Source organism: Kryptolebias marmoratus, linkage group LG5 (assembly GCF_001649575.2).
Source record: "Kryptolebias marmoratus isolate JLee-2015 linkage group LG5, ASM164957v2, whole genome shotgun sequence".
In the NCBI taxonomy this organism is placed as follows: Eukaryota; Metazoa; Chordata; class Actinopteri; order Cyprinodontiformes; family Rivulidae; genus Kryptolebias; species Kryptolebias marmoratus.
Window position 1 is genome coordinate 14,769,137 of NC_051434.1, and position 25,318 is coordinate 14,794,454.

The following is a 25,318-nucleotide window of genomic DNA, read 5'->3' on the forward strand; positions in this document are numbered from 1 at the left end:
GTCTGACAAAGGAGCCTATGGCTCTAACTGGCTCTGGCCCAATCCCCTTCCCCAGTCTGCTGCTTTATACAGGCTAAAAACTGCCTCACCACATGAGGTTTATTTATTAGATTTATTTACTTCCTATTGTGTAGATGCACGTGTGTCACAGTGTGTGTGTGTGCCACATCCAGATAAGTTTAGGCTTTGGCACTGTGCAAGTATTTATGCTTGTGTGTGCTTCCTGAAGGTCTTTGCGTTTTGTCGAAGCCACTGGCAAAAGCCTCTGTCTGTGAAAAATGAGAGAATGATAGTTGACAGCTATTGCTTGATTCTCAGTGGTGAGGGTCTGTCTTGGTAAACAATCACAGTTGGTTGTCCTTAAATAACCAGAGAACTGTTAACACTTTGGGGAACAGTTTTTTTTTTATTTTTTTATTTTATTTTTCTCTGCTCATGTAAAAATAGAACAATAATTGGACTCAAACTGTGTTGATTTTTCACAATTATTTTTCATTTGATTAACATGGTTTACAGGGTTGCTTCTGTTAAAGGTCACTGGGTAAGTGGAAAGAGACAAAACCCAAATGTGTTTGAACAAAATGTCAAAGGTTATCAAAGCAAGAGCACTTTTTCTGATAAATATTGTTATCAGGTATCTCATATGATACTGGGAGATGTAACACTCAAAGTATATGATGAGAATGACTTTCAGCTACTACCGCATTTTTTTTTAACTAAACTGCAAAATTGATTGAGTTACAGCCATTTCTGTGGCTAATGCTGATTAGCTGGGTCATCCATCTTGAAAGGACTGATTCTAAAAGTTAGACTGTGCTGAGGCTGCTGAGTATATCAGTTGGCTTGGTCAGTGCATCTAGTCAGTCAAAAGTTTACTGACTGACTAGTTTACGGACTGATACATCCAGCCACCTTAGTATTTTCTGCATATACACACTCTATCTATACTTTGCATACATACATTCACAGAGTAACACTAAAAGTGACAAACTAAACAGTGTCATGCAACAGAGTAGAGGTTTATATTATCTGATGGAGCATTCTTTCACACCTGTATGTTGTTTTTGAGAAACAGTTGCTTTATAAGCCTGGAAAAATAATAAAATTCAGGCCCTAATCTGGCTTGCCATTAGCCTAACCTGAAGGGAGACTTTTGCTTCTTTCTCCATTCTCTATGACTCATGTCACAACTGATAAGGTACAAACTACTGATAATTATTCAACAGAACATTGCTTCAAATGGGACTGGACTATGCCTTTAATGTCCACCTTTGCCTTTTGGTGACAAGCAATAATCATCTTTGGATTATATCTCCAATCAAACTGTAAAAAGGAAAACACAATGTTTGTAAACAAGTGTTCCTTGTTTTACAAACTTGAAAATAAATTCACATAATTTAAGACTGCTGCCATTTGAGAAAACACTAAAGGACTGGAAATGTATAGGCCATTTGAAAGTATCTTTGCCCAGGAAGGTCCGACATGTCGTCATTTTCCAGGATAAATAAATATAAGCTTTCGGCTTTGTCTGGTTCACCAACTATTACCTTGTGTCGAGATGCAACCAGATCATTGCATGAAAGGATCAGGATCACAGGAGAAAACTCAATGCCAGGCTCTGTGTTTGCAGTCAATCCATCTTACTTTGAAGCCCCAACTACAGGTGGGTTTTGTTCTGACGACAGACAGCAACAGCGGCTTCAAAAGAGGTTGACGTAGATGCATGTAGGACAGCTTATGTCAGGACTAGAGAGAATGTCTTCTTGAAAGAAGAGGAGAAAAAAACACAAGTGCATTTTTTTAAGATAATAAAAGTGAAATAAATTCCAATAAAATAAAGGCCCATAGTATTCCTGAAGGAATCACTCACTGCCTTTGATGCCAAAAGGTTCAGTTAATACCATCTTAAGATAGGAGGAGTCAGAGTTTTACTAATTTTGGTCAAACCTAATAAATTACATTATGCTTGATCTCATGCAAAATTGTGAGATCTCATGATGTATTCGAGCTTAGGTATGTGTTGGGGATGACTCTCAGCTACTAGCACACCAAAATCTTTAGCTCAATACCTGTAAGATAGGCTAAGTTATAGCCATTTTTATTTTGACTAAAGTCAATTAGCTTTGGTGGCTATCTTGAATTAAGTTGATTCCATAAGTTAATAAGTTGTTAAACTTCATGATTACTTTCTGAAAGTTTTAATAACATCCATTAAATGGTTTATGAGTTATTTTGTGAAAATAAATAGATATAAGCTTTCAAATTTGTCTGGTTCACCAAAAATTATCTTGTGTTGACTGCAAGAGTTAAAGAAGTGAATAGTTAGTTCTCAGAGTATGTGTGGCGGATGACTCTCAGTCAAAACACAACAAAGTTTAGCTCAAAATCTGTCAAATTGGCTGAGTTGTAGGCATTTTTGTGTTTGCCAAAGTTGCTTAGCTGTGGCAGTCATTTTGAATGGAGTTGACTTCAAAAGATAGACAGTTGTAGATGTATATCCAGTGAATAAATTCTTAAAGTTTCATTGAGCATTAGATATTTTTCTAAAATTACAGATTAACAAACACACACACAGACAAAACATGATTCCCTTTGCCATTGGCAGCGGGCCATAAAGAGTACTGATTTAATTACAGTTCTATCAGCATCAAGGTTATATCTTAAAATCATTTGCATAAAAACAGACTTGTGTGTATTATTTTTAGCACACTCCCATATACCTAAACATGTTAATCATTGTAAAACAAACAATCAAAAAAAAAAACAAACAAACAAAAAAAAAAAACCTAACAATAGATTTTTGCATCTCTAAAATTTCAGCTAGTTGTCACTAAGGTATTGCAGAGCTATATACACAGTATCTTCATCATCTCTAGACCAAACCAAGAATTACCAGCCTTATTTATAACTTCAAGTGGGTATTACTTCCAGCTATAGGTAAAAGATAAATCCCCCTGGAGATGTGGACAAAAAAAGCAAAATTGCTGTAAAGTACATAAAGTAGGTGTGTGAGGAGGCAGGAGAATTTGATGAAGTGTGTGATGATGTGTCCATTAAAGTGCAGTTCAGAACATTAAACAGTATAGTGGAGTTTGTAAAGGTCATTGCTCCAAAGGGTTTATAAATATTGATCTCCTTTTTCAGTTGTGGTGAACTCTGCACTGGTGTCCATCTAAATCCTCTCCTGTGCCGCCAAGAGAAAGAGACAAACACAAGACAGAGAAAGAGAAACAATGAGATGGAAAAGTAGTTCTCACAGGTCATTTTATGTGAGACATTACTTGCCTGTACTGCTTCACTGAACTCTATCTCTCAGGAGCATCGAGTTTACTCCTGCACAAAGACTTAATTTAAGTCAGAGTCTGCTGGAAAATGATTCAGCAGCTCCAGCATCACAAAAACTCAGCATCATACAACTTGGCCTAAAAAAGTCACTTGACTGGAAGGGGATTTTCTTACAAATTATATTTCATTTACAAGTTAAAGAGCCAGATTCAATCATTCCAGGCCACTTAGGAAATACAATTTACATTAGATTAATAAAGCCAGTAAGGGTAAAGTAAAAAGGCTTTTTATATATTAGTTGTTTTGCTTTCTAAAAATGCCTTGTCATTTAACGTTCTAAAACTGAATTTTCAAATATAGCATGTCACGTTAAAAAATACGTTTTTTATATGTGTTGGTTAAGCTGTTCGTTTGCCAAGTTGTTCACCCACTTCATTCTTAGCATTTGCCATTACATTCAAAGCAATTGCCGTTTTCTATGCAGGAGTTTCTTTTTTGTACCAGTGGTGTGCAAAACGGTTCATATTTCACACTCATGCACTTATCATATGCAGCTATTACGGGCAACAGTTACCCACTTCTATTTTTATTTCAAAAGTGTACTCAATTAGATTAAATAATATGCATTAGAGCAGCAGCCAAGGCAGGTAAAAAGCAAAGATAAAGTAAGTTTGAATCGGGAGTACAAAGAAACCTGTGGCAGTGGCTTTGTTTTTGTACCTACAAAATGACGGATGGACAGTGACCAAAGCTACAAAACTACAAATTTGGAAAATTACAAATTGACCTAGAGGCATCACGTGTCTAAAACTAAAATAAATAAATAAATAAACAAAAAACAAACATAAATCACTTTCACTTGCCTTTAAAACATAGCTCTCTGTAGCTTGATAAAAACTGAACAGTCAAATTCAAAAAAATTGAAAATGGCTTTCAAATAAATATATTTGGCCATTTTGTGAGAGTTACAGAGAAATCCATTTTAAGAAGATATTTAGGTAGTAAAGCTATATCGTCTGCAAAACTGGTTTATTTAGTTTAGAATAAGACGGAAATAAGACTTTCTACGTTTTATGAACATGTTGGTTCATTTATATCAATTCTGGTAAACTGTTTGGATGAGTGTTGAATTATAAGTAAGATCAGTAGTGTTACGTTAATGGTGATGATAATAGTAAAATATATTAGGCAAAAAAATGTAGATATGGATTCATAAATATAGGGATGTTTTAGGTGCAAAATCTTACTGTGAAACCTATATCTCAGCAAGTTGGTATGTGCACTGTATTCTGAACTGAATGTGCTTGTCTAATGAAAATTTATTCAAGACACAATTCTGCTGGCTTGTGGGTCTGTACTTTACTCTGGATCATCACAACCAATGCAATGGTATTTTGCTGTCTTAAAGAAAATGAGGCAATTAGGCACAACTGACTTGATGTTGCACCATTTCATTTTACGTTGTTCCAAAAACAGAGTGAAACCAGCAAGCACATGGTAGTTATTTCTTTCCCAAAGAAGTGCAGCAGTTGTAGATATCTGAAACAACACAAAAACAAAATTATGACATTCCTCCTGTGGTAGAATAACATTGGCCCAGTGGTCCTGTTGAGAACAATGTGCAAAACAAGTAAATGGAAAAGAGAGCTGGATGTATGAATCACAAAAAAAAGCACAAAAGAACTAAAGACAAAAAAAAAAAAAATCTCCTGACAAAGAGTTGATTTTATAAGAGGGTAAATTAGAGGGTCTGTTTGTAAGTGTTGTTGGTGTCAGAACACTTTCCAAGAGTTAATGTAAGTGTGTGTCAGTGTGAGTGTGTTTATTTGCAGGCAAATGAGAGTGTTGTTTGTGTTTGTTTTCTTCCTTAGGTCAACTCTTTAACGAAGGCTAATGCTAGAAAATTTCACTGTCAATCATACATAAACACTCTCCGTAATCTAATACAAAAACAAGTATTTCACCTGGGCCAAGTACCTCAGACACTGTGCATATCTCAGCTCCTTTTCATAAATACAACTTCTGCAAAAGGTTTTTACCGGTGCAAGGCAACAAAGTTAAAAAAAGAAAAACGAAAAAAGATCTACTCAATCAAGAATCGTTTCCCCTGCTGTGAAAGTTGATTAAGTCTTGTGCTATTGAAACTAAGCCTACAAATCTGTTTGCACTGAACAGAAGAGCCTGGACTCCTGCCTGTACTACCTCCATATGTTTGTACCAACTGAGGCAAAACTGACTTTTCTTTTTTAAATGCATATTATGCCTTTCTACAAATCTTCACCATTTGTATTGTGGGTCTGATGTGACAGTTACAGATATGTATTCACTAATGCGCCATGCTCCTTTTAAAACAATAATTTCCATTTCAATTTTTACATTGTTGTAACCAAAGCAAAACTTTATTTCACTTACTGAATTATCACCAGTGTTGTGTGCATTCCACATCTTTTCTCAAAGCTATTGAGTTTTGCAGCTATTGAGTTTAGGCTTCTAATTGTTTTGTGATCATACCCATTTGACATTCTGTTATCTGGTTCTGCACATTTTGTGTCTAACTGTATTAGCATGTTCTTTAAATGTTCTGCAACAAGGAGCAAGCCAAGAAAATGTAGGCATATCTATTTTATTTTGCCAAGTCTTGATTTGGATGTTGTGAAATGTACCTTTTTGATGTCCCCAAATGTAAAAATGGTCTTAAATGCTCAAAGCTTTAAAAACTTGAATTTTAATTCTTGACTCACACCTCATCTGTTCCCAATATGTTAACATTTAATATAAGATAAACATGGAAATACATAAGAACTTATAGAGTAATAATGCTCACTTCGTGTTTGTTTCAGACTCGTATGATGATGATCTGAAGGTGAAGACCCAAAGACCACGATCAGCTGACCTGCCAGGTGTGTTTCAGGCACAAACAGGTGAGTGTTGGGAGTGTGAGGTAGTGTCCACCTCCTGCAGCTGCGTGATGAGTCACATGCGTGGATGTGAGAAACAGTGTGTGACTTTAAAATCTTAAATAAAAAATAGCATCGGAAGAGACAAACTGAAAAAATAATCACAAGATTCATTAAAGACCTTGTGAATTTCCCAGTTACAGAAATCTGTCAAAGACAAAGAAAAAAAAAATACAGGTTGACTAGAAAGCTCAGATTTATTGTTGAGTTTAGAACCTATGTATTTGCTTATGTTTTCATGTTAACAGCCACCACTGTGTGGAGGAGGGAGTCCCTACCGAGAGGAAAACCCCTGGCTGTGTTATGTCCTTCTCCACTGCTCTCCTCCTTCCTTGCTTCTCCCCATTCTTCCATCCCTCCAGGCATGTGTGATGAGCTTAAGCCCTGACTCACGGCATGTTAATGAAGATGTAATGCGATTAACGGACATGCAATTAATTTGATTTCCTTCTTTGCCGTGTGACGACGCCTCCATCAAAGGACATGGAGCTCATAAACAATTTAGAAGGAGAGAATTTGAATGTCTTCAGTTGCTGATTTCAAGGGCATAACTGAGAGGAAACAATGGGAGACTCTTCACAGCTGCCTGGAGAACTCAAAATCACCAGCAAGCATGTCTGCACACCCCCGTCTTGTACGGGTGCTTGCATTCATCCAGACACAGATGTTAGGACTTAAACGCCTTCATTGGGATTTTTTTTTTTCTATAAATATTTTCATATTTTGAACACTCCATTGAAACACATGACATAAACATTATCCTTTTAGACTATTAAGTCAAAATCTCTTTACATTAAGAGGCTTAAACACATTAATGACCTCCACCAATCATTTATTTATTTATTTATTTCGGTTTGTATTCATAAAAAAATAATAATAATGCAACATAATGCTTTTAGTTTTGAATGCAACATGAGAGTCACCAGTAATCCAGGCTGAGTTTGTAGCATAACTTTGTATGTCATGAGGAATAAGTAATTTGCTGTATCTGACAAAGGTTTGTTTTACGTTTTTTTTTTTTTTTGATAACCCCTTTTGAAACTATGATTACAAGATACAGCCACAATCTCTTTTTTAAGCCACCTGTACTTATTCACAGATGAATCAATGAAGCTAGCCGAGTTCCAGAACAATTCATGCTTATAGGCTCATAGCCAGCTTTGTGGAAATAGCGGAGAGACATCTGCGGTGTTAGTTAGAGTGGGGTACTACATCTGCTACCCTTGACTTCACACATACTCACCAAATTGGCTCTGTGACTACCTCTTTTGCTAGCAGGAGATATAGACCAGCTTGTCAATCCTCACATCCTGGTAGTTTGACACTGATGAAAGAGCAGGAAAGATAGATTTCTGACAGATTTAAAATTCTGTCTAAAATGGGTTTGTGTGACATTCAAAAATGTTAGTCAAACTGAGAAAAAAACAACACTCATTAACAAAACTAGTTAAAAGAATTGTTTAACCAGGTAACAACTATATTAATAATGTTGAGTGAGGGCAAACTACATATCAGGAGGGATGAGTAAACAAGAATAGATAGATAGATAGATAGATAGATAGATAGATAGATAGATAGATAGATAGATAGATAGATAGATAGATAGATAGATAGATAGATAGATAGATAGAGAGATAGATAGATAGATAGATAGATAGATAGATAGATAGATAGATAGATAGAGAGAAAGAGAGAGAATTTTCTTTAGATTCCACTAATATTTACACTGTATATATTATAAAACAGAGCACATTGGAGGCCAAACAGAGGCAATGCTGTTGAGAATTTTGCAAATGTTCAGTGTTGTTTAGGTGAACAAATTTGATCTCATTTACCTCTCAGTGTATTATAGTGTTTTATTTTCTTTCTTATTTTTTTCTTTAGAGAATATGAAAACTGCTGTCTAATGTCATCTAGTCATATTTCACATATTCCCTAGCAGGCCTCTGTTTTTTTAATTTTAATTTTTTTTTTGAAAGTAGTTGATAACATTGCCTAGAAACCAGATTAACACGATTAGCAGCCAGCTATAATCTCCTAACAACACATGCTAATTAGCTTTTAGCAAAACATAGCACTTGGCTACTTAACATATCATTACACATGCACATTCCCAAGCTAATTCTCAACTATTATGCCCATGTTGTTTACACCAACTAAAGACTACTTTTATACCTGTGGACAGTACAAGAGGTTATTTCTGCCCCGACTTCAGTTAGGTTAGTCAAACGGTAAATAAATTCTTCTGTCAGAGCCTGATTTTTAGTTGTAAAACTAAGATCCTATTATTGTATTTAAACCCACTGGAAAAAAAAAGCAACATAGAGAGAAATTTAGTGCTGCAGGTCAAAGATTATTTAATTGGTCTTTGTATTAAATTAATTTGGCGTCAGATTAAACCTGTGACTGCAGGGTAAAAGCCGTAATTCAATATAAATTCAAATTCATAATATATTAATAATATAAAGAACTTGGTCTCTCGAAACATGTATTTTGTGTGTTTGGTCACAGCAGTAACAAAGTGTTTTTAGTAATCTCTTTGGATGGTAGCATATAGAGATATTGCAGTTTTATCTTTGCTTTATTACAAGAAAATGGCTTTACTTTCTCTCCAATCCAAATAAAAGTTGTACAAAGTAATATCTTATTTTATATAAGTAAAAAAAGAGAAGAGCAGAGAGATGTGAACAATCAATACAGCCAGCAGTTTTTAATATCTTGCGTTCTGTTCGAATTGGTAGGTGAAATTTATCTCCAGTAACAGTTTTCTTTTTTTAACATTTTTATTACTAGTAATGTTCTATAATACCGCCATATAGTTGATGTAGTTATCCTTTATAAATATGTTTTTTGCAATATATTTACGCTTAGCCTATTTTTATATATTTATGACCCGAATTGCTGGGAAACATGAACGGGGAGTGTTATCTCCTGTTTACTTGCTGTTATTTTGGATTCATATAAATCCAGTTACGATAAATTAAATATGCAAGGAAGTATCTTCCTATTCTACATTTTGATCTTTAGGTGATCCCGCAGCAGAGGAGTGGTCACCGTGGACTGTGTGTTCCTTGACATGTGGGCAAGGGTGGCAAGTGAGGACGCGGTCGTGTGTTTCTTCTCCCTATGGTACACTGTGCAGTGGTGCTTTGCGGGAAACACGCATGTGCAACAACACTGTGTCCTGTCCAGGAGGACCCGAAATCATAAGCTCAGGTATGTCTAGCCAGTATCTATTGGCAGCATTTTACCGTTGCAGTAATATATTCAATAATATTTTCTGGTTGCTTGTGGTTTCTCAGTTCGTTTGATAGGGATGTTTACATCATGCATATGACTCTACAGAACACCCCCATTCTGCAATGCATACTGGGATGTCTCACGTCTTTGGTATTGTGGTTTGTGTTTTGGTTTTATTTATTTATTTTTTTTAATCAAACCACACAGTTTCTGTTCACCTCTCCCAGCTCTGCTGCAATCAACTGTCTGTTTTTTTTATTTGTTAAGTAAACTGAAGGAAATGATTACACTCTGAATGTGTGTTACTTTTGGAGAAGGTAGGTGGACAAACATGCACTCGTATGCGGATTCTGCTCATTCAAAATTTAATACATCCATAGTGGAGGAGAAAACCATTTAAGTTCACTCTGCTGGCCAGCTGAGAAAGATAGAGACTAACACCTGAGCTTGATGTCAGCAAGTCTATTAGATGTGACACAGCTCTGACGTACGTAGATGGTTCCTGTCTCCTGCATTTACCAATCCTTGGCTCTTTCACTCTAAGCATTTTTCTTTCATTGTTTGTAACTGTCATAGTGTTTACTTCTAGATGTACATGTATTATTGAGCATCATAAACACAAATACAGTACTTTTAAGTCTAGTCGCCAGTGCAAAGATGGAGATTGTTGAGTGAACAATGATCAGTCTACAGAGAACAGCTTTAAAAGCATAAAAAGTCATAACGACAGCTACTTTCTTTTCTTCAATTTTATTATAATCAGTCTCATTTTAGATGCAGCGACAGCTCCAAAATTTATTCAGCTAGTCAGATTTTTTATGTTCATATATGCTCTGCCAATCAGGCTAAGTGCAGTTAATCATATCTGCTTGCTACAAAATTGCAGCAACAAGCTGATAGTGCCTCATTCATCTTTTTTTTCCACTTTCTTTTTCTCTCTTCAGAAACACAATCAAGTCACTGAGAGGACTTTGTATAGAGCATCCTGAGTAATGCCAGGTCTGCTCAACTTTGATTACAAACATGCGTAGATCTGTTCTAAATGAAATATTGGAGTGCTTTCTGTTGGACACTTGTTTGATTGGCCTGATTGCAATGGTAATCTTCTGTTGTCCAGACTTTACCAGATGATAAAACAAAAACAAAAATAAAAAAAAAAAAGAGTCAAAATTTGATTGCCAATGTTGTTGCTGACTTTTGACATTCCTTTTCCCCAGTGGTGCTACCAGTCTGAGTTGCCTGACTTACCCCATTACCACTCGCCCCTCCTTTTAAACGAAAACCTTTGTCATTATCGCCTTAAAGATTCTAGAGTCAATAAAACCAGCACTGGACAAGATAATGTTGTTTTATCATGACAATTTCTGGCCATCAGTTTTCCACTGTAGAAAAAAAGATCTGCAGCATTTAGTCTTGGGGACTTCTTCATGGCAGTGGGGAATAAATAAATAAAAATAAAAAAGACAGACCTGTTTTAAACCACATATTATGCTTTGTGTTGTTTGTTTGTTTTTACTTAGCTTTCAAAGACTGTTATTTTCTTGTGTAAGGTTTTCTTTTACTTTTTTTAAGAAAAAATATCACTGCTTTTTACCTGCTTGATCCTGTTCTTGTGATTATCCAAGCAGTCATTGGGTGAAAGGCAAGGTGCAGCCAGGTCCGTTAACTAGTCCATTGAAGGACCAACAGAAAGACAAAAAAAGTCAAACAACCATACAGGCACACACTTACACTTGAGTAAATTAAGAATTGCCATTTCACATAGCATGCATGTTTTCAAACTGGGAGAAGAAACCAGAGTACCTGGAGAGAACCCCACATACAACAAAGAGAACAAGCAGAATATACATTATTCAACACTCCTGAACAAGGCTTTAAATAGGAATTTTCTTGTCTTTGTATTGTTTTCATAGGGATTTTTGTTTGGTCATTACAGAATTACAAAGTTTTCTAGCACACTTACAGAGATTTAAATATCCTGTATTGCCATAAAGTATTTATTGAAATTAGTCTAAACATATCCATTTGCCTTGTTCCCTGGCTGAATTATTTTTTTTTTAAACAAAATAAATTTGAGTATTTATTTATTTTGGTCTGTATACTACATATCACCTGTAGTTTTGGGAACATTTGGCTGTGCACATATCATGTGCACATATCAAACATATCATTGGATTTTGTATCTTTATATAAAGACTGTACAAATGCATTTGTGACATCAATATCTATTTTTGTCTTGTTTTCAAATTAATGCGTTGTTCGGTCATTCTTTTGGTGTTGATGATTTTTATTTTTTTTGATATGCTATGCTTTTCCAAAATGAAGTTTGCATTTTCAAAAGCTGATTTAGCATAATTTAGGAGTTTCACATGCGTGTTGAAAGTCTTTACTCATTCAACTTCCTCCCTACAAAAAGTGAGAAGGAAAATTTTCCTTCCTTGTCAGTGCATATGCTAATCTTGTCTTTATGCAAATGTGCCAGCTCGATTTGTATGTCTAAGTGCCTCATTTTCCATTCTGTGTCTATATTAATATCCTCAGCTGCTCCTTTGATGGGATATTGGTTGCTCTGTTATGTTCTGTTTATTATTTCATTTTGCCCTCCATTCCTCTGATGTTTTCTGACATGGTTCTGGAGGGGGTTTATGGGCACTCCAGGGATTGCCTGAATGGGATCACACCAAATCTTAGTAGAGTAGGACTGTGCGGAAAGTCACATAAAGACCAAAAATTCTAAGGGAACTTGAATTGGACTTTTAAATTAAAGATGCGGCAGAATCTGTCAGCTTGCTTTACTTAATAATCTCTTTAACAATGGATTCAAGGGGTTTCTATTTTTGCATGAAGTATTAACAAATATAAAAAAGCAAAGAGGAGCACACAATTATAGATCTACTAGTCACCACTATTAAATTTGATGCCAGATTGATTGAAATTGCTATTTTAACAATCTAATAAATCTACATTTATCATGTTTGCTATACTGCATTGGCACTAGATTTCATCATTGCACCAGTAAAATTAATAAATTATGTGCCATTCTTAAATTAGTGTCCCTTTGTACCTCTTGGCATTTTTCTTAGAGAATTATCACCGACTTTGATCACTGGTTACCAAAAAGCAACCTAGACTACACTAATAAATTTTAAACACAAATGTGCAGGCAACATTTTTGAGTCATAATGTTAGCTGGAAGGACCCAAGTGCATGCAAGCAAGCTGAAGAGCTGAAAACACTAATACATTCTTTATAAAACTGAAGGGAAAAAAGGTACCGTATTTTCCACACTAGAGGGCGCACTGGATTATAAGACGCACTGTCACTGCCGCGCTCCATTCAAAATGGATGATTTTCTTCCTCTAGCGGAGCTGGTTCGCCTGTATCAGCATTTATATGATCCCTTTATGAGAGATCACAAAGATAATTAAACAATTGAAAACTCACGGAAGAATACTGGACCGACGTAAGCGTTACGTATAAACGCCTGCACCATGCACGGAGCCCTGCGCAACACGGCTATAACTGAGCCTTAATGCTGCAAGCGGTGCAGCTTTGTAGTTTACCAAAGTTGTACTAAAACATTACAACTTCCTACATATATAAGGAAATCTGGATTATATGGTGCACTGTCATTTTTTTGAGAAAATTGAAGGCTTTTAAGTGTGCCTTATAGTCCGAAAAATATGATAAAAGGAAAACATTTTCACACCACATGACATAAGATAATGTAGGATCTGACCATGAAAGAACTAAGATAAGAAATGTATTTACACATGGAGGAGTGATTACCAGTAGAGACAGGTGTGTGGGTTACAAATGTAAGACGAGTGAGTGTGAATCTTGAAACATGCATAACTGATACCTTACAATGGAACAAAAGAACTAAGTACACAAACAAAACACATGATAAAGCCGCAAACTGTGACACTTTGCTTATATGTAAATGTTGAAATGTATCCAAACTATGATATTTCCTAATGCAAACTAAATAATTTCATTACTCAGATCTAAGAAAGCAATTTTCTGGACACAACTTGAGCAAAAACTAATTCAGGAAGAAAATGTTAAAAGAAGAAAAAAAAAAATACTTATAATGATGTATGAAATAAATAAATAATTACTTTTTTGATTTTATATAATTGGATTTTTACATCACATACATACCATCACAGGTTTTGCCTTAAAAACAACCATATATTCTTCGTTTATTTTCAAGTATTCTGAGGTCGTATTCCTTCTCTTCCTTTCTTGTTATTTCTTTGCTTTTATGTGTTTAATGAGCACTGGTGGGTGTCTACAGAAGTATGGAAACATCAATGTAAGAAAACCAATGGTGTGAATTATTTCTTCTCTCAAAATGTCGTGAGCAAAACTTCTGAATTGTTAGGAGGCCAGTAAAGAATTTTAAGTATAACTCTGTCTTTTAACAAAGCAAATTAGACAGTAATTGGTTCGTCAAGATAACTTTTTTGTTGTTGTTTCCATGTTATGAAGTATAAAGTTTACATGCTTTAATCATGCATGTGAACTAGTTCTACAACTTTTGTTCTAATAAAACTACTGCTCATTTAGCACAGATTCAGTGACATTTAAAGTATGAGAGAGGAGAGGCGGGGTGCAATGGTGTGCTGTGAATACTGTCTGGGTCAGTGCACAGTTAAATGGTGTAACATGATCACACTTCCAGTAATCATTCAAGCAAGACACTGAGGGTGTATGCACAGATGCAGCGATGAACTCATTACAGATTCATTAGGGTGGCATTCAAGCTTATACACAGGCATATAGACTTCCCAGTGTTGTTTTTTGCTGTTGTTGTTTTTTTCTAACCCCACATTCTGCCCCGTAGCTAATGCAAGTGCAGGTAACTGTGGTAATCCTCCACATCAATATGATGCATGTGTCCAATTACAGTGTGCACATTCCAAAGGTAAATAAGGGAAACACAGAATGAAGTGTATTTAAATGCTGCACAGATGTTTTTTTGTTTAAAGACATATTTAGGAGACATGCATTCTTGATTTGCTTGGCCTTATTTTTTGTGAAAATGTGTAAATGTGGATACTGCATTTTGGGTGAGTGCTTGTTGTTTATTTATACAAAGCTTACTTGCATTTGCATCAGATTTCTAGGTCAAAAAACAAGAAAAAAACACGAGTTGACTTCACAAACTAGATTATTGACCAGATTTTATGAAATGTGTATGTTACATTGTTGTTTGTTGTTGTTGTCATTGTAATCATATTATTCTTTTCTTTTTTTTTTTGTAACCCTTTTGATAAACCCGGAGGCACTGTACCCCCTTTAAAGTAAATGTTTTACTAAACCTTGAAGCAAAGAAATGCATTATTTTTGATGCAAGTGCTCTTTGTTGTTCTGTTTAGAGCAAAGCAGAAGTTTGATGGCTAATAGTGATATTTATTACCCCATGTTTCCCCATGGCATTCACTGATTTGCCTTTCCATTCATTCATTGCTTCATTTAAGTTTTTTTTTTTTTTTTTTTTTTTTTTTTTTTTTTTTTTTTTTTTTCATGTTTTAGTCCAAAACCTTCAAGCTTGATTTTATAGGGCAATTGATCGGCTTTCACGCAGACTTCACATACTTTTCCACTGAGTATGAGAGANTAGATAGATAGATAGATAGATAGATAGATAGAGAGAAAGAGAGAGAATTTTCTTTAGATTCCACTAATATTTACACTGTATATATTATAAAACAGAGCACATTGGAGGCCAAACAGAGGCAATGCTGTTGAGAATTTTGCAAATGTTCAGTGTTGTTTAGGTGAACAAATTTGATCTCATTTACCTCTCAGTGTATTATAGTGTTTTATTTTCTTTCTTATTTTTTTCTTTAGAGAATATGAAAACTGCTGTCTAATGTCATCTAGTCATATTTCACATATTCCCTAGCAGGCCTCTGTTTTTTTAATTTTAATTTTTTTTTTGAAAGTAGTTGATAACATTGCCTAGAAACCAGATTAACACGATTAGCAGCCAGCTATAATCTCCTAACAACACATGCTAATTAGCTTTTAGCAAAACATAGCACTTGGCTACTTAACATATCATTACACATGCACATTCCCAAGCTAATTCTCAACTATTATGCCCATGTTGTTTACACCAACTAAAGACTACTTTTATACCTGTGGACAGTACAAGAGGTTATTTCTGCCCCGACTTCAGTTAGGTTAGTCAAACGGTAAATAAATTCTTCTGTCAGAGCCTGATTTTTAGTTGTAAAACTAAGATCCTATTATTGTATTTAAACCCACTGGAAAAAAAAAGCAACATAGAGAGAAATTTAGTGCTGCAGGTCAAAGATTATTTAATTGGTCTTTGTATTAAATTAATTTGGCGTCAGATTAAACCTGTGACTGCAGGGTAAAAGCCGTAATTCAATATAAATTCAAATTCATAATATATTAATAATATAAAGAACTTGGTCTCTCGAAACATGTATTTTGTGTGTTTGGTCACAGCAGTAACAAAGTGTTTTTAGTAATCTCTTTGGATGGTAGCATATAGAGATATTGCAGTTTTATCTTTGCTTTATTACAAGAAAATGGCTTTACTTTCTCTCCAATCCAAATAAAAGTTGTACAAAGTAATATCTTATTTTATATAAGTAAAAAAAGAGAAGAGCAGAGAGATGTGAACAATCAATACAGCCAGCAGTTTTTAATATCTTGCGTTCTGTTCGAATTGGTAGGTGAAATTTATCTCCAGTAACAGTTTTCTTTTTTTAACATTTTTATTACTAGTAATGTTCTATAATACCGCCATATAGTTGATGTAGTTATCCTTTATAAATATGTTTTTTGCAATATATTTACGCTTAGCCTATTTTTATATATTTATGACCCGAATTGCTGGGAAACATGAACGGGGAGTGTTATCTCCTGTTTACTTGCTGTTATTTTGGATTCATATAAATCCAGTTACGATAAATTAAATATGCAAGGAAGTATCTTCCTATTCTACATTTTGATCTTTAGGTGATCCCGCAGCAGAGGAGTGGTCACCGTGGACTGTGTGTTCCTTGACATGTGGGCAAGGGTGGCAAGTGAGGACGCGGTCGTGTGTTTCTTCTCCCTATGGTACACTGTGCAGTGGTGCTTTGCGGGAAACACGCATGTGCAACAACACTGTGTCCTGTCCAGGAGGACCCGAAATCATAAGCTCAGGTATGTCTAGCCAGTATCTATTGGCAGCATTTTACCGTTGCAGTAATATATTCAATAATATTTTCTGGTTGCTTGTGGTTTCTCAGTTCGTTTGATAGGGATGTTTACATCATGCATATGACTCTACAGAACACCCCCATTCTGCAATGCATACTGGGATGTCTCACGTCTTTGGTATTGTGGTTTGTGTTTTGGTTTTATTTATTTATTTTTTTTAATCAAACCACACAGTTTCTGTTCACCTCTCCCAGCTCTGCTGCAATCAACTGTCTGTTTTTTTTATTTGTTAAGTAAACTGAAGGAAATGATTACACTCTGAATGTGTGTTACTTTTGGAGAAGGTAGGTGGACAAACATGCACTCGTATGCGGATTCTGCTCATTCAAAATTTAATACATCCATAGTGGAGGAGAAAACCATTTAAGTTCACTCTGCTGGCCAGCTGAGAAAGATAGAGACTAACACCTGAGCTTGATGTCAGCAAGTCTATTAGATGTGACACAGCTCTGACGTACGTAGATGGTTCCTGTCTCCTGCATTTACCAATCCTTGGCTCTTTCACTCTAAGCATTTTTCTTTCATTGTTTGTAACTGTCATAGTGTTTACTTCTAGATGTACATGTATTATTGAGCATCATAAACACAAATACAGTACTTTTAAGTCTAGTCGCCAGTGCAAAGATGGAGATTGTTGAGTGAACAATGATCAGTCTACAGAGAACAGCTTTAAAAGCATAAAAAGTCATAACGACAGCTACTTTCTTTTCTTCAATTTTATTATAATCAGTCTCATTTTAGATGCAGCGACAGCTCCAAAATTTATTCAGCTAGTCAGATTTTTTATGTTCATATATGCTCTGCCAATCAGGCTAAGTGCAGTTAATCATATCTGCTTGCTACAAAATTGCAGCAACAAGCTGATAGTGCCTCATTCATCTTTTTTTTCCACTTTCTTTTTCTCTCTTCAGAAACACAATCAAGTCACTGAGAGGACTTTGTATAGAGCATCCTGAGTAATGCCAGGTCTGCTCAACTTTGATTACAAACATGCGTAGATCTGTTCTAAATGAAATATTGGAGTGCTTTCTGTTGGACACTTGTTTGATTGGCCTGATTGCAATGGTAATCTTCTGTTGTCCAGACTTTACCAGATGATAAAACAAAAACAAAAATAAAAAAAAAAAAGAGTCAAAATTTGATTGCCAATGTTGTTGCTGACTTTTGACATTCCTTTTCCCCAGTGGTGCTACCAGTCTGAGTTGCCTGACTTACCCCATTACCACTCGCCCCTCCTTTTAAACGAAAACCTTTGTCATTATCGCCTTAAAGATTCTAGAGTCAATAAAACCAGCACTGGACAAGATAATGTTGTTTTATCATGACAATTTCTGGCCATCAGTTTTCCACTGTAGAAAAAAAGATCTGCAGCATTTAGTCTTGGGGACTTCTTCATGGCAGTGGGGAATAAATAAATAAAAATAAAAAAGACAGACCTGTTTTAAACCACATATTATGCTTTGTGTTGTTTGTTTGTTTTTACTTAGCTTTCAAAGACTGTTATTTTCTTGTGTAAGGTTTTCTTTTACTTTTTTTAAGAAAAAATATCACTGCTTTTTACCTGCTTGATCCTGTTCTTGTGATTATCCAAGCAGTCATTGGGTGAAAGGCAAGGTGCAGCCAGGTCCGTTAACTAGTCCATTGAAGGACCAACAGAAAGACAAAAAAAGTCAAACAACCATACAGGCACACACTTACACTTGAGTAAATTAAGAATTGCCATTTCACATAGCATGCATGTTTTCAAACTGGGAGAAGAAACCAGAGTACCTGGAGAGAACCCCACATACAACAAAGAGAACAAGCAGAATATACATTATTCAACACTCCTGAACAAGGCTTTAAATAGGAATTTTCTTGTCTTTGTATTGTTTTCATAGGGATTTTTGTTTGGTCATTACAGAATTACAAAGTTTTCTAGCACACTTACAGAGATTTAAATATCCTGTATTGCCATAAAGTATTTATTGAAATTAGTCTAAACATATCCATTTGCCTTGTTCCCTGGCTGAATTATTTTTTTTTTAAACAAAATAAATTTGAGTATTTATTTATTTTGGTCTGTATACTACATATCACCTGTAGTTTTGGGAACATTTGGCTGTGCACATATCATGTGCACATATCAAACATATCATTGGATTTTGTATCTTTATATAAAGACTGTACAAATGCATTTGTGACATCAATATCTATTTTTGTCTTGTTTTCAAATTAATGCGTTGTTCGGTCATTCTTTTGGTGTTGATGATTTTTATTTTTTTTGATATGCTATGCTTTTCCAAAATGAAGTTTGCATTTTCAAAAGCTGATTTAGCATAATTTAGGAGTTTCACATGCGTGTTGAAAGTCTTTACTCATTCAACTTCCTCCCTACAAAAAGTGAGAAGGAAAATTTTCCTTCCTTGTCAGTGCATATGCTAATCTTGTCTTTATGCAAATGTGCCAGCTCGATTTGTATGTCTAAGTGCCTCATTTTCCATTCTGTGTCTATATTAATATCCTCAGCTGCTCCTTTGATGGGATATTGGTTGCTCTGTTATGTTCTGTTTATTATTTCATTTTGCCCTCCATTCCTCTGATGTTTTCTGACATGGTTCTGGAGGGGGTTTATGGGCACTCCAGGGATTGCCTGAATGGGATCACACCAAATCTTAGTAGAGTAGGACTGTGCGGAAAGTCACATAAAGACCAAAAATTCTAAGGGAACTTGAATTGGACTTTTAAATTAAAGATGCGGCAGAATCTGTCAGCTTGCTTTACTTAATAATCTCTTTAACAATGGATTCAAGGGGTTTCTATTTTTGCATGAAGTATTAACAAATATAAAAAAGCAAAGAGGAGCACACAATTATAGATCTACTAGTCACCACTATTAAATTTGATGCCAGATTGATTGAAATTGCTATTTTAACAATCTAATAAATCTACATTTATCATGTTTGCTATACTGCATTGGCACTAGATTTCATCATTGCACCAGTAAAATTAATAAATTATGTGCCATTCTTAAATTAGTGTCCCTTTGTACCTCTTGGCATTTTTCTTAGAGAATTATCACCGACTTTGATCACTGGTTACCAAAAAGCAACCTAGACTACACTAATAAATTTTAAACACAAATGTGCAGGCAACATTTTTGAGTCATAATGTTAGCTGGAAGGACCCAAGTGCATGCAAGCAAGCTGAAGAGCTGAAAACACTAATACATTCTTTATAAAACTGAAGGGAAAAAAGGTACCGTATTTTCCACACTAGAGGGCGCACTGGATTATAAGACGCACTGTCACTGCCGCGCTCCATTCAAAATGGATGATTTTCTTCCTCTAGCGGAGCTGGTTCGCCTGTATCAGCATTTATATGATCCCTTTATGAGAGATCACAAAGATAATTAAACAATTGAAAACTCACGGAAGAATACTGGACCGACGTAAGCGTTACGTATAAACGCCTGCACCATGCACGGAGCCCTGCGCAACACGGCTATAACTGAGCCTTAATGCTGCAAGCGGTGCAGCTTTGTAGTTTACCAAAGTTGTACTAAAACATTACAACTTCCTACATATATAAGGAAATCTGGATTATATGGTGCACTGTCATTTTTTTGAGAAAATTGAAGGCTTTTAAGTGTGCCTTATAGTCCGAAAAATATGATAAAAGGAAAACATTTTCACACCACATGACATAAGATAATGTAGGATCTGACCATGAAAGAACTAAGATAAGAAATGTATTTACACATGGAGGAGTGATTACCAGTAGAGACAGGTGTGTGGGTTACAAATGTAAGACGAGTGAGTGTGAATCTTGAAACATGCATAACTGATACCTTACAATGGAACAAAAGAACTAAGTACACAAACAAAACACATGATAAAGCCGCAAACTGTGACACTTTGCTTATATGTAAATGTTGAAATGTATCCAAACTATGATATTTCCTAATGCAAACTAAATAATTTCATTACTCAGATCTAAGAAAGCAATTTTCTGGACACAACTTGAGCAAAAACTAATTCAGGAAGAAAATGTTAAAAGAAGAAAAAAAAAAATACTTATAATGATGTATGAAATAAATAAATAATTACTTTTTTGATTTTATATAATTGGATTTTTACATCACATACATACCATCACAGGTTTTGCCTTAAAAACAACCATATATTCTTCGTTTATTTTCAAGTATTCTGAGGTCGTATTCCTTCTCTTCCTTTCTTGTTATTTCTTTGCTTTTATGTGTTTAATGAGCACTGGTGGGTGTCTACAGAAGTATGGAAACATCAATGTAAGAAAACCAATGGTGTGAATTATTTCTTCTCTCAAAATGTCGTGAGCAAAACTTCTGAATTGTTAGGAGGCCAGTAAAGAATTTTAAGTATAACTCTGTCTTTTAACAAAGCAAATTAGACAGTAATTGGTTCGTCAAGATAACTTTTTTGTTGTTGTTTCCATGTTATGAAGTATAAAGTTTACATGCTTTAATCATGCATGTGAACTAGTTCTACAACTTTTGTTCTAATAAAACTACTGCTCATTTAGCACAGATTCAGTGACATTTAAAGTATGAGAGAGGAGAGGCGGGGTGCAATGGTGTGCTGTGAATACTGTCTGGGTCAGTGCACAGTTAAATGGTGTAACATGATCACACTTCCAGTAATCATTCAAGCAAGACACTGAGGGTGTATGCACAGATGCAGCGATGAACTCATTACAGATTCATTAGGGTGGCATTCAAGCTTATACACAGGCATATAGACTTCCCAGTGTTGTTTTTTGCTGTTGTTGTTTTTTTCTAACCCCACATTCTGCCCCGTAGCTAATGCAAGTGCAGGTAACTGTGGTAATCCTCCACATCAATATGATGCATGTGTCCAATTACAGTGTGCACATTCCAAAGGTAAATAAGGGAAACACAGAATGAAGTGTATTTAAATGCTGCACAGATGTTTTTTTGTTTAAAGACATATTTAGGAGACATGCATTCTTGATTTGCTTGGCCTTATTTTTTGTGAAAATGTGTAAATGTGGATACTGCATTTTGGGTGAGTGCTTGTTGTTTATTTATACAAAGCTTACTTGCATTTGCATCAGATTTCTAGGTCAAAAAACAAGAAAAAAACACGAGTTGACTTCACAAACTAGATTATTGACCAGATTTTATGAAATGTGTATGTTACATTGTTGTTTGTTGTTGTTGTCATTGTAATCATATTATTCTTTTCTTTTTTTTTTTGTAACCCTTTTGATAAACCCGGAGGCACTGTACCCCCTTTAAAGTAAATGTTTTACTAAACCTTGAAGCAAAGAAATGCATTATTTTTGATGCAAGTGCTCTTTGTTGTTCTGTTTAGAGCAAAGCAGAAGTTTGATGGCTAATAGTGATATTTATTACCCCATGTTTCCCGATTGAACAAACTGTTTCAGTCATTTCCAGATCCTGAGGGAAAATGTCTTATAAAGCAGGATTTTTTTTTTTTTTTTTTTTTTTTATCATGTTTTAGTCCAAAACCTTCAAGCTTGATTTTATAGGGCAATTGATCGGCTTTCACGCAGACTTCACATACTTTTCCACTGAGTATGAGAGATGGAGATTCAATTCAGATGAATAAATAATGACTAACATCTTACGAGCTATGCTGTGGAGTTTTAAAATGCTTAATGTGCAAATGCAGGATGTGAGATATGTTTTGTTTGTTTAGATTTGTTTTTAGAGTTTCCAAATTAGTTTTTGCATTTTCCACAGACTGCACCATAATCACTTCCAACATGCTAATGCTGTGATTTAAACAAGAAGAAAAAATAATCCGTGAAATATTGTTTAAACGTGATTTAAACATTTTACTTTACTTTACTTAAAATAAAGATCAGCATTGACCAATACCAACTATTTGGAAATCTACTGTGTAGATCATTTTCACAAATGAACAGGAGAGGAATGGCTTAATGAGACTAGCTCCAAGAGGAAGTCAGTTTCATCAATACCCATCAGTGTTCAACCAAGCCACATGCTGCTAGTTAAAACAAGGTGCTGAATTATATGTATTTAAAGTCTTTACATTTTGTATAGTTATGACCAAGACTGCTTTGTGTGATGGGTGAATGTTGCTGCAAATGATTTCTTTTTGTTTTTTATTTACTGTGCTTGGATTTGTAGTCAGATACATCTTTTTTGTCTCCATGTCTGCTCCTATACCTTACAAAAGATATGGCCAAAAGCCACAAGTTGTCAACGCTGTTGTTCTCAAATTATTGGTTAGGTGCTAAACGTCTGAAACACTCTCTAATGAAAACACTCAGTAGTAAAAACAAGAAAGCTGTTTGACAAGCTTAGAGTTGCAACACTTTATTTTCAGCAGCTTATTGTCAATGATATTATTTCCTTATTTTTAAATGTAGCGATTTTGGTTCTTTCCCCTGGTTGGTAAAATATTTAAATGTAGCCTATATCAAAACATCTTTTGATAATGCTGTTGCAAAATAAAATAAAATATAATTGCAATTGCTTAGGTATTCCAAAATACTTTTATTTTAGTCTCTTAAATCTCATTAAAATCTCTTAAATTTTACTTAGTTACTGTCTTCCATCCATTCATTTTTCTTCAGCCTTTTTGTGGTCAGGTCACAGAGTCAGCAAATCCAGGAAGGAGATCCAAACATCACTCTTCCCATCAACACTCTTCAGCTCCTCCTGGGGGATTCCATGGTGTTCACAGGTCAGAGAGGATACATAATCCCTCCAGCAAGTTGTGGGTCTGCCTTGGGTTCTCTTCTTAGTGGAACTTGCCTGGAAAACCTCCAGAGGGAGGCACCCAGGAGACTTCCTAATCAAATGCTTGAACTGCATCAGCTGACTCCTTTCAATTTCCATTTGCAGTGGCTCTACGCCAAACTACCCCTATATAAGAGAACTCCCACCCAAACTCTAAGACTGAGCCCAGCCCATGGATCTTGTTCTTTTGGTAATAACTTGTGCCCCTAGGTGAGACATGGAACGTAGATGGGCCAGTAAATTGAGGGTGTTGGCTTTCAGCTAAGCTGCTTCTTCGTTACAATCAACCAGTGCAAATCCACCATTACTGCAGATGAAGCCGTGATCCATCAGTCCATCTCAGGCTCCAACTTGCCATTATTTGTGAACAAGACCCCCAGTCACATTAAGTGGAAAGTTAACTTTAGGGAACACAGATTTTCACAATCAGAATGCACTTGCCAGGTCTATTACATGACTGTGTATTCGTGGGGCGAAGGTTTGATTCAGTGACATCCAGGTGAGCACTGCTGAGGCACTTTTACCAACAATCAAAATGGTTACTACTGCTGTGTAATAGTCTTGTGGCCTGTCTCTTGTGTCATTTTCCTCAGAAGCACAGAGTTGTTTACTTGTATTATTTTGTGTCTTGAGGCTGAAAACACTTCTCAGAAATCAAAGGTTATTAAAGAGGTTTCATAACAATTCTTGTGTATCACTCCGTTCCAATTTATTAGTGTTATTTACCAAAGTATGCACTTTCAATTGGTCTGCTTTAACAAGGCCCACGGATTCAGTTACTTTAAAATGCATTTCATTAAATTTGTAGTAGAAGCAACTCAAATGCTCTCCAAAGATCTCCCCATATTTTGCAACACACTGTACTTTGGTTAAGTAGCACAGAGATACACTGATCCCATGTTTCTCTGACTTTAAGGACATCTCACTATTTATCAGCTCAACATATCTCCAAACTTTTTAATACCACCATCCTCTCTTTCTCTCCGCCTTCTGCTGCTGCTCCTCAGAGCGTTCCTTTACAGAGCAGCTTTAATTATTTATTGCCATGATTTATTTAGCTTTGCTCAACACAGAACCAGCAATCTCCATCCTCCTGTCTCTTAAGTTTTTCTTGCTCGGTCCTGCCCTCCCTTTGGCCCTCCCCCTCCTCTTTCCACATCCTGCTTTCTGTCTCTTTCTTTCTTGCTCCAGCATTTCCCAAAATCTGCTTTCTTTTCTTTCGCCAGCTTCTTTCCATCCCAGTGCAGCTTCCTCTGGTCTCTCTCTAAATATTTCAAAATGTTCTCCTTTTTTAATGACTTTTGTTTTTTTTTACCATGCTATTATGATTCAAACTTTTTAAACCTAGTTTTTTTTCTTGTGCTGGTTCTATTTTTCTTTCAAATTCTCATATTTTACTCCTATAATCTTGTTTTTCATTCTTCCACACAGTTATATGTTTTGTCATTGAGTTGTTTTGTAATGAGCCAGTATATGTAGATCATTTTTAAATCTTTAAAATCGGTGTTTCCACTAATACTGATTAGTGGAAATACTGAGTAATTGTAGGTCAGACATCCTTATTTGGTTTAACAAATAAAATGTATGACAGTGTGCAAATTGATGTGTATATGTGTGTATTCTTGCGTGCAAGTATCTGCTAGTGCTGCAAAACAATAACATGTATCAAGAAGATAAATCTGGTATGCTCATTTATTCAGTTTTGATATAACTTTAGTTGTTGAAATGGGAGGGTATAAAAAACGATGGAGAAAGAAGAAGAAACAAATAGGGGATGAATTGGATTGCTGGAGTGACTGAAAAATATAATGATTTCCAT

At 35.4% G+C, this 25,318-nt stretch overlaps 1 protein-coding gene across 22 annotated transcripts in view; it reads left to right on the forward strand.

Annotated features, from left to right (window-relative positions):
• The window catches only part of adgrb2 (adhesion G protein-coupled receptor B2), a 262,967-nt gene that overhangs the window by 116,447 nt on the left and 121,202 nt on the right, over positions 1–25,318 (forward strand). For 11 of the 22 annotated variants that reach the window (XR_005233158.1, XR_001808696.3, XR_005233161.1 and 8 more), the window contains exon 1: positions 15,124–16,673. Coding sequence is in view for 10 of the 22 variants with exons in the window: in XM_017421641.3 (XP_017277130.1) it covers positions 16,622–16,673 (52 nt within the window). In the remaining 12 variants the exon portion in view is untranslated. Of the gene's footprint in view, positions 1–6,125; positions 6,207–9,269; positions 9,459–15,123; positions 16,674–25,318 lie in introns of those variants that run through there. The other 11 variants (XR_005233164.1, XR_005233166.1, XR_005233165.1 and 8 more) reach the window with 3 other exon arrangements.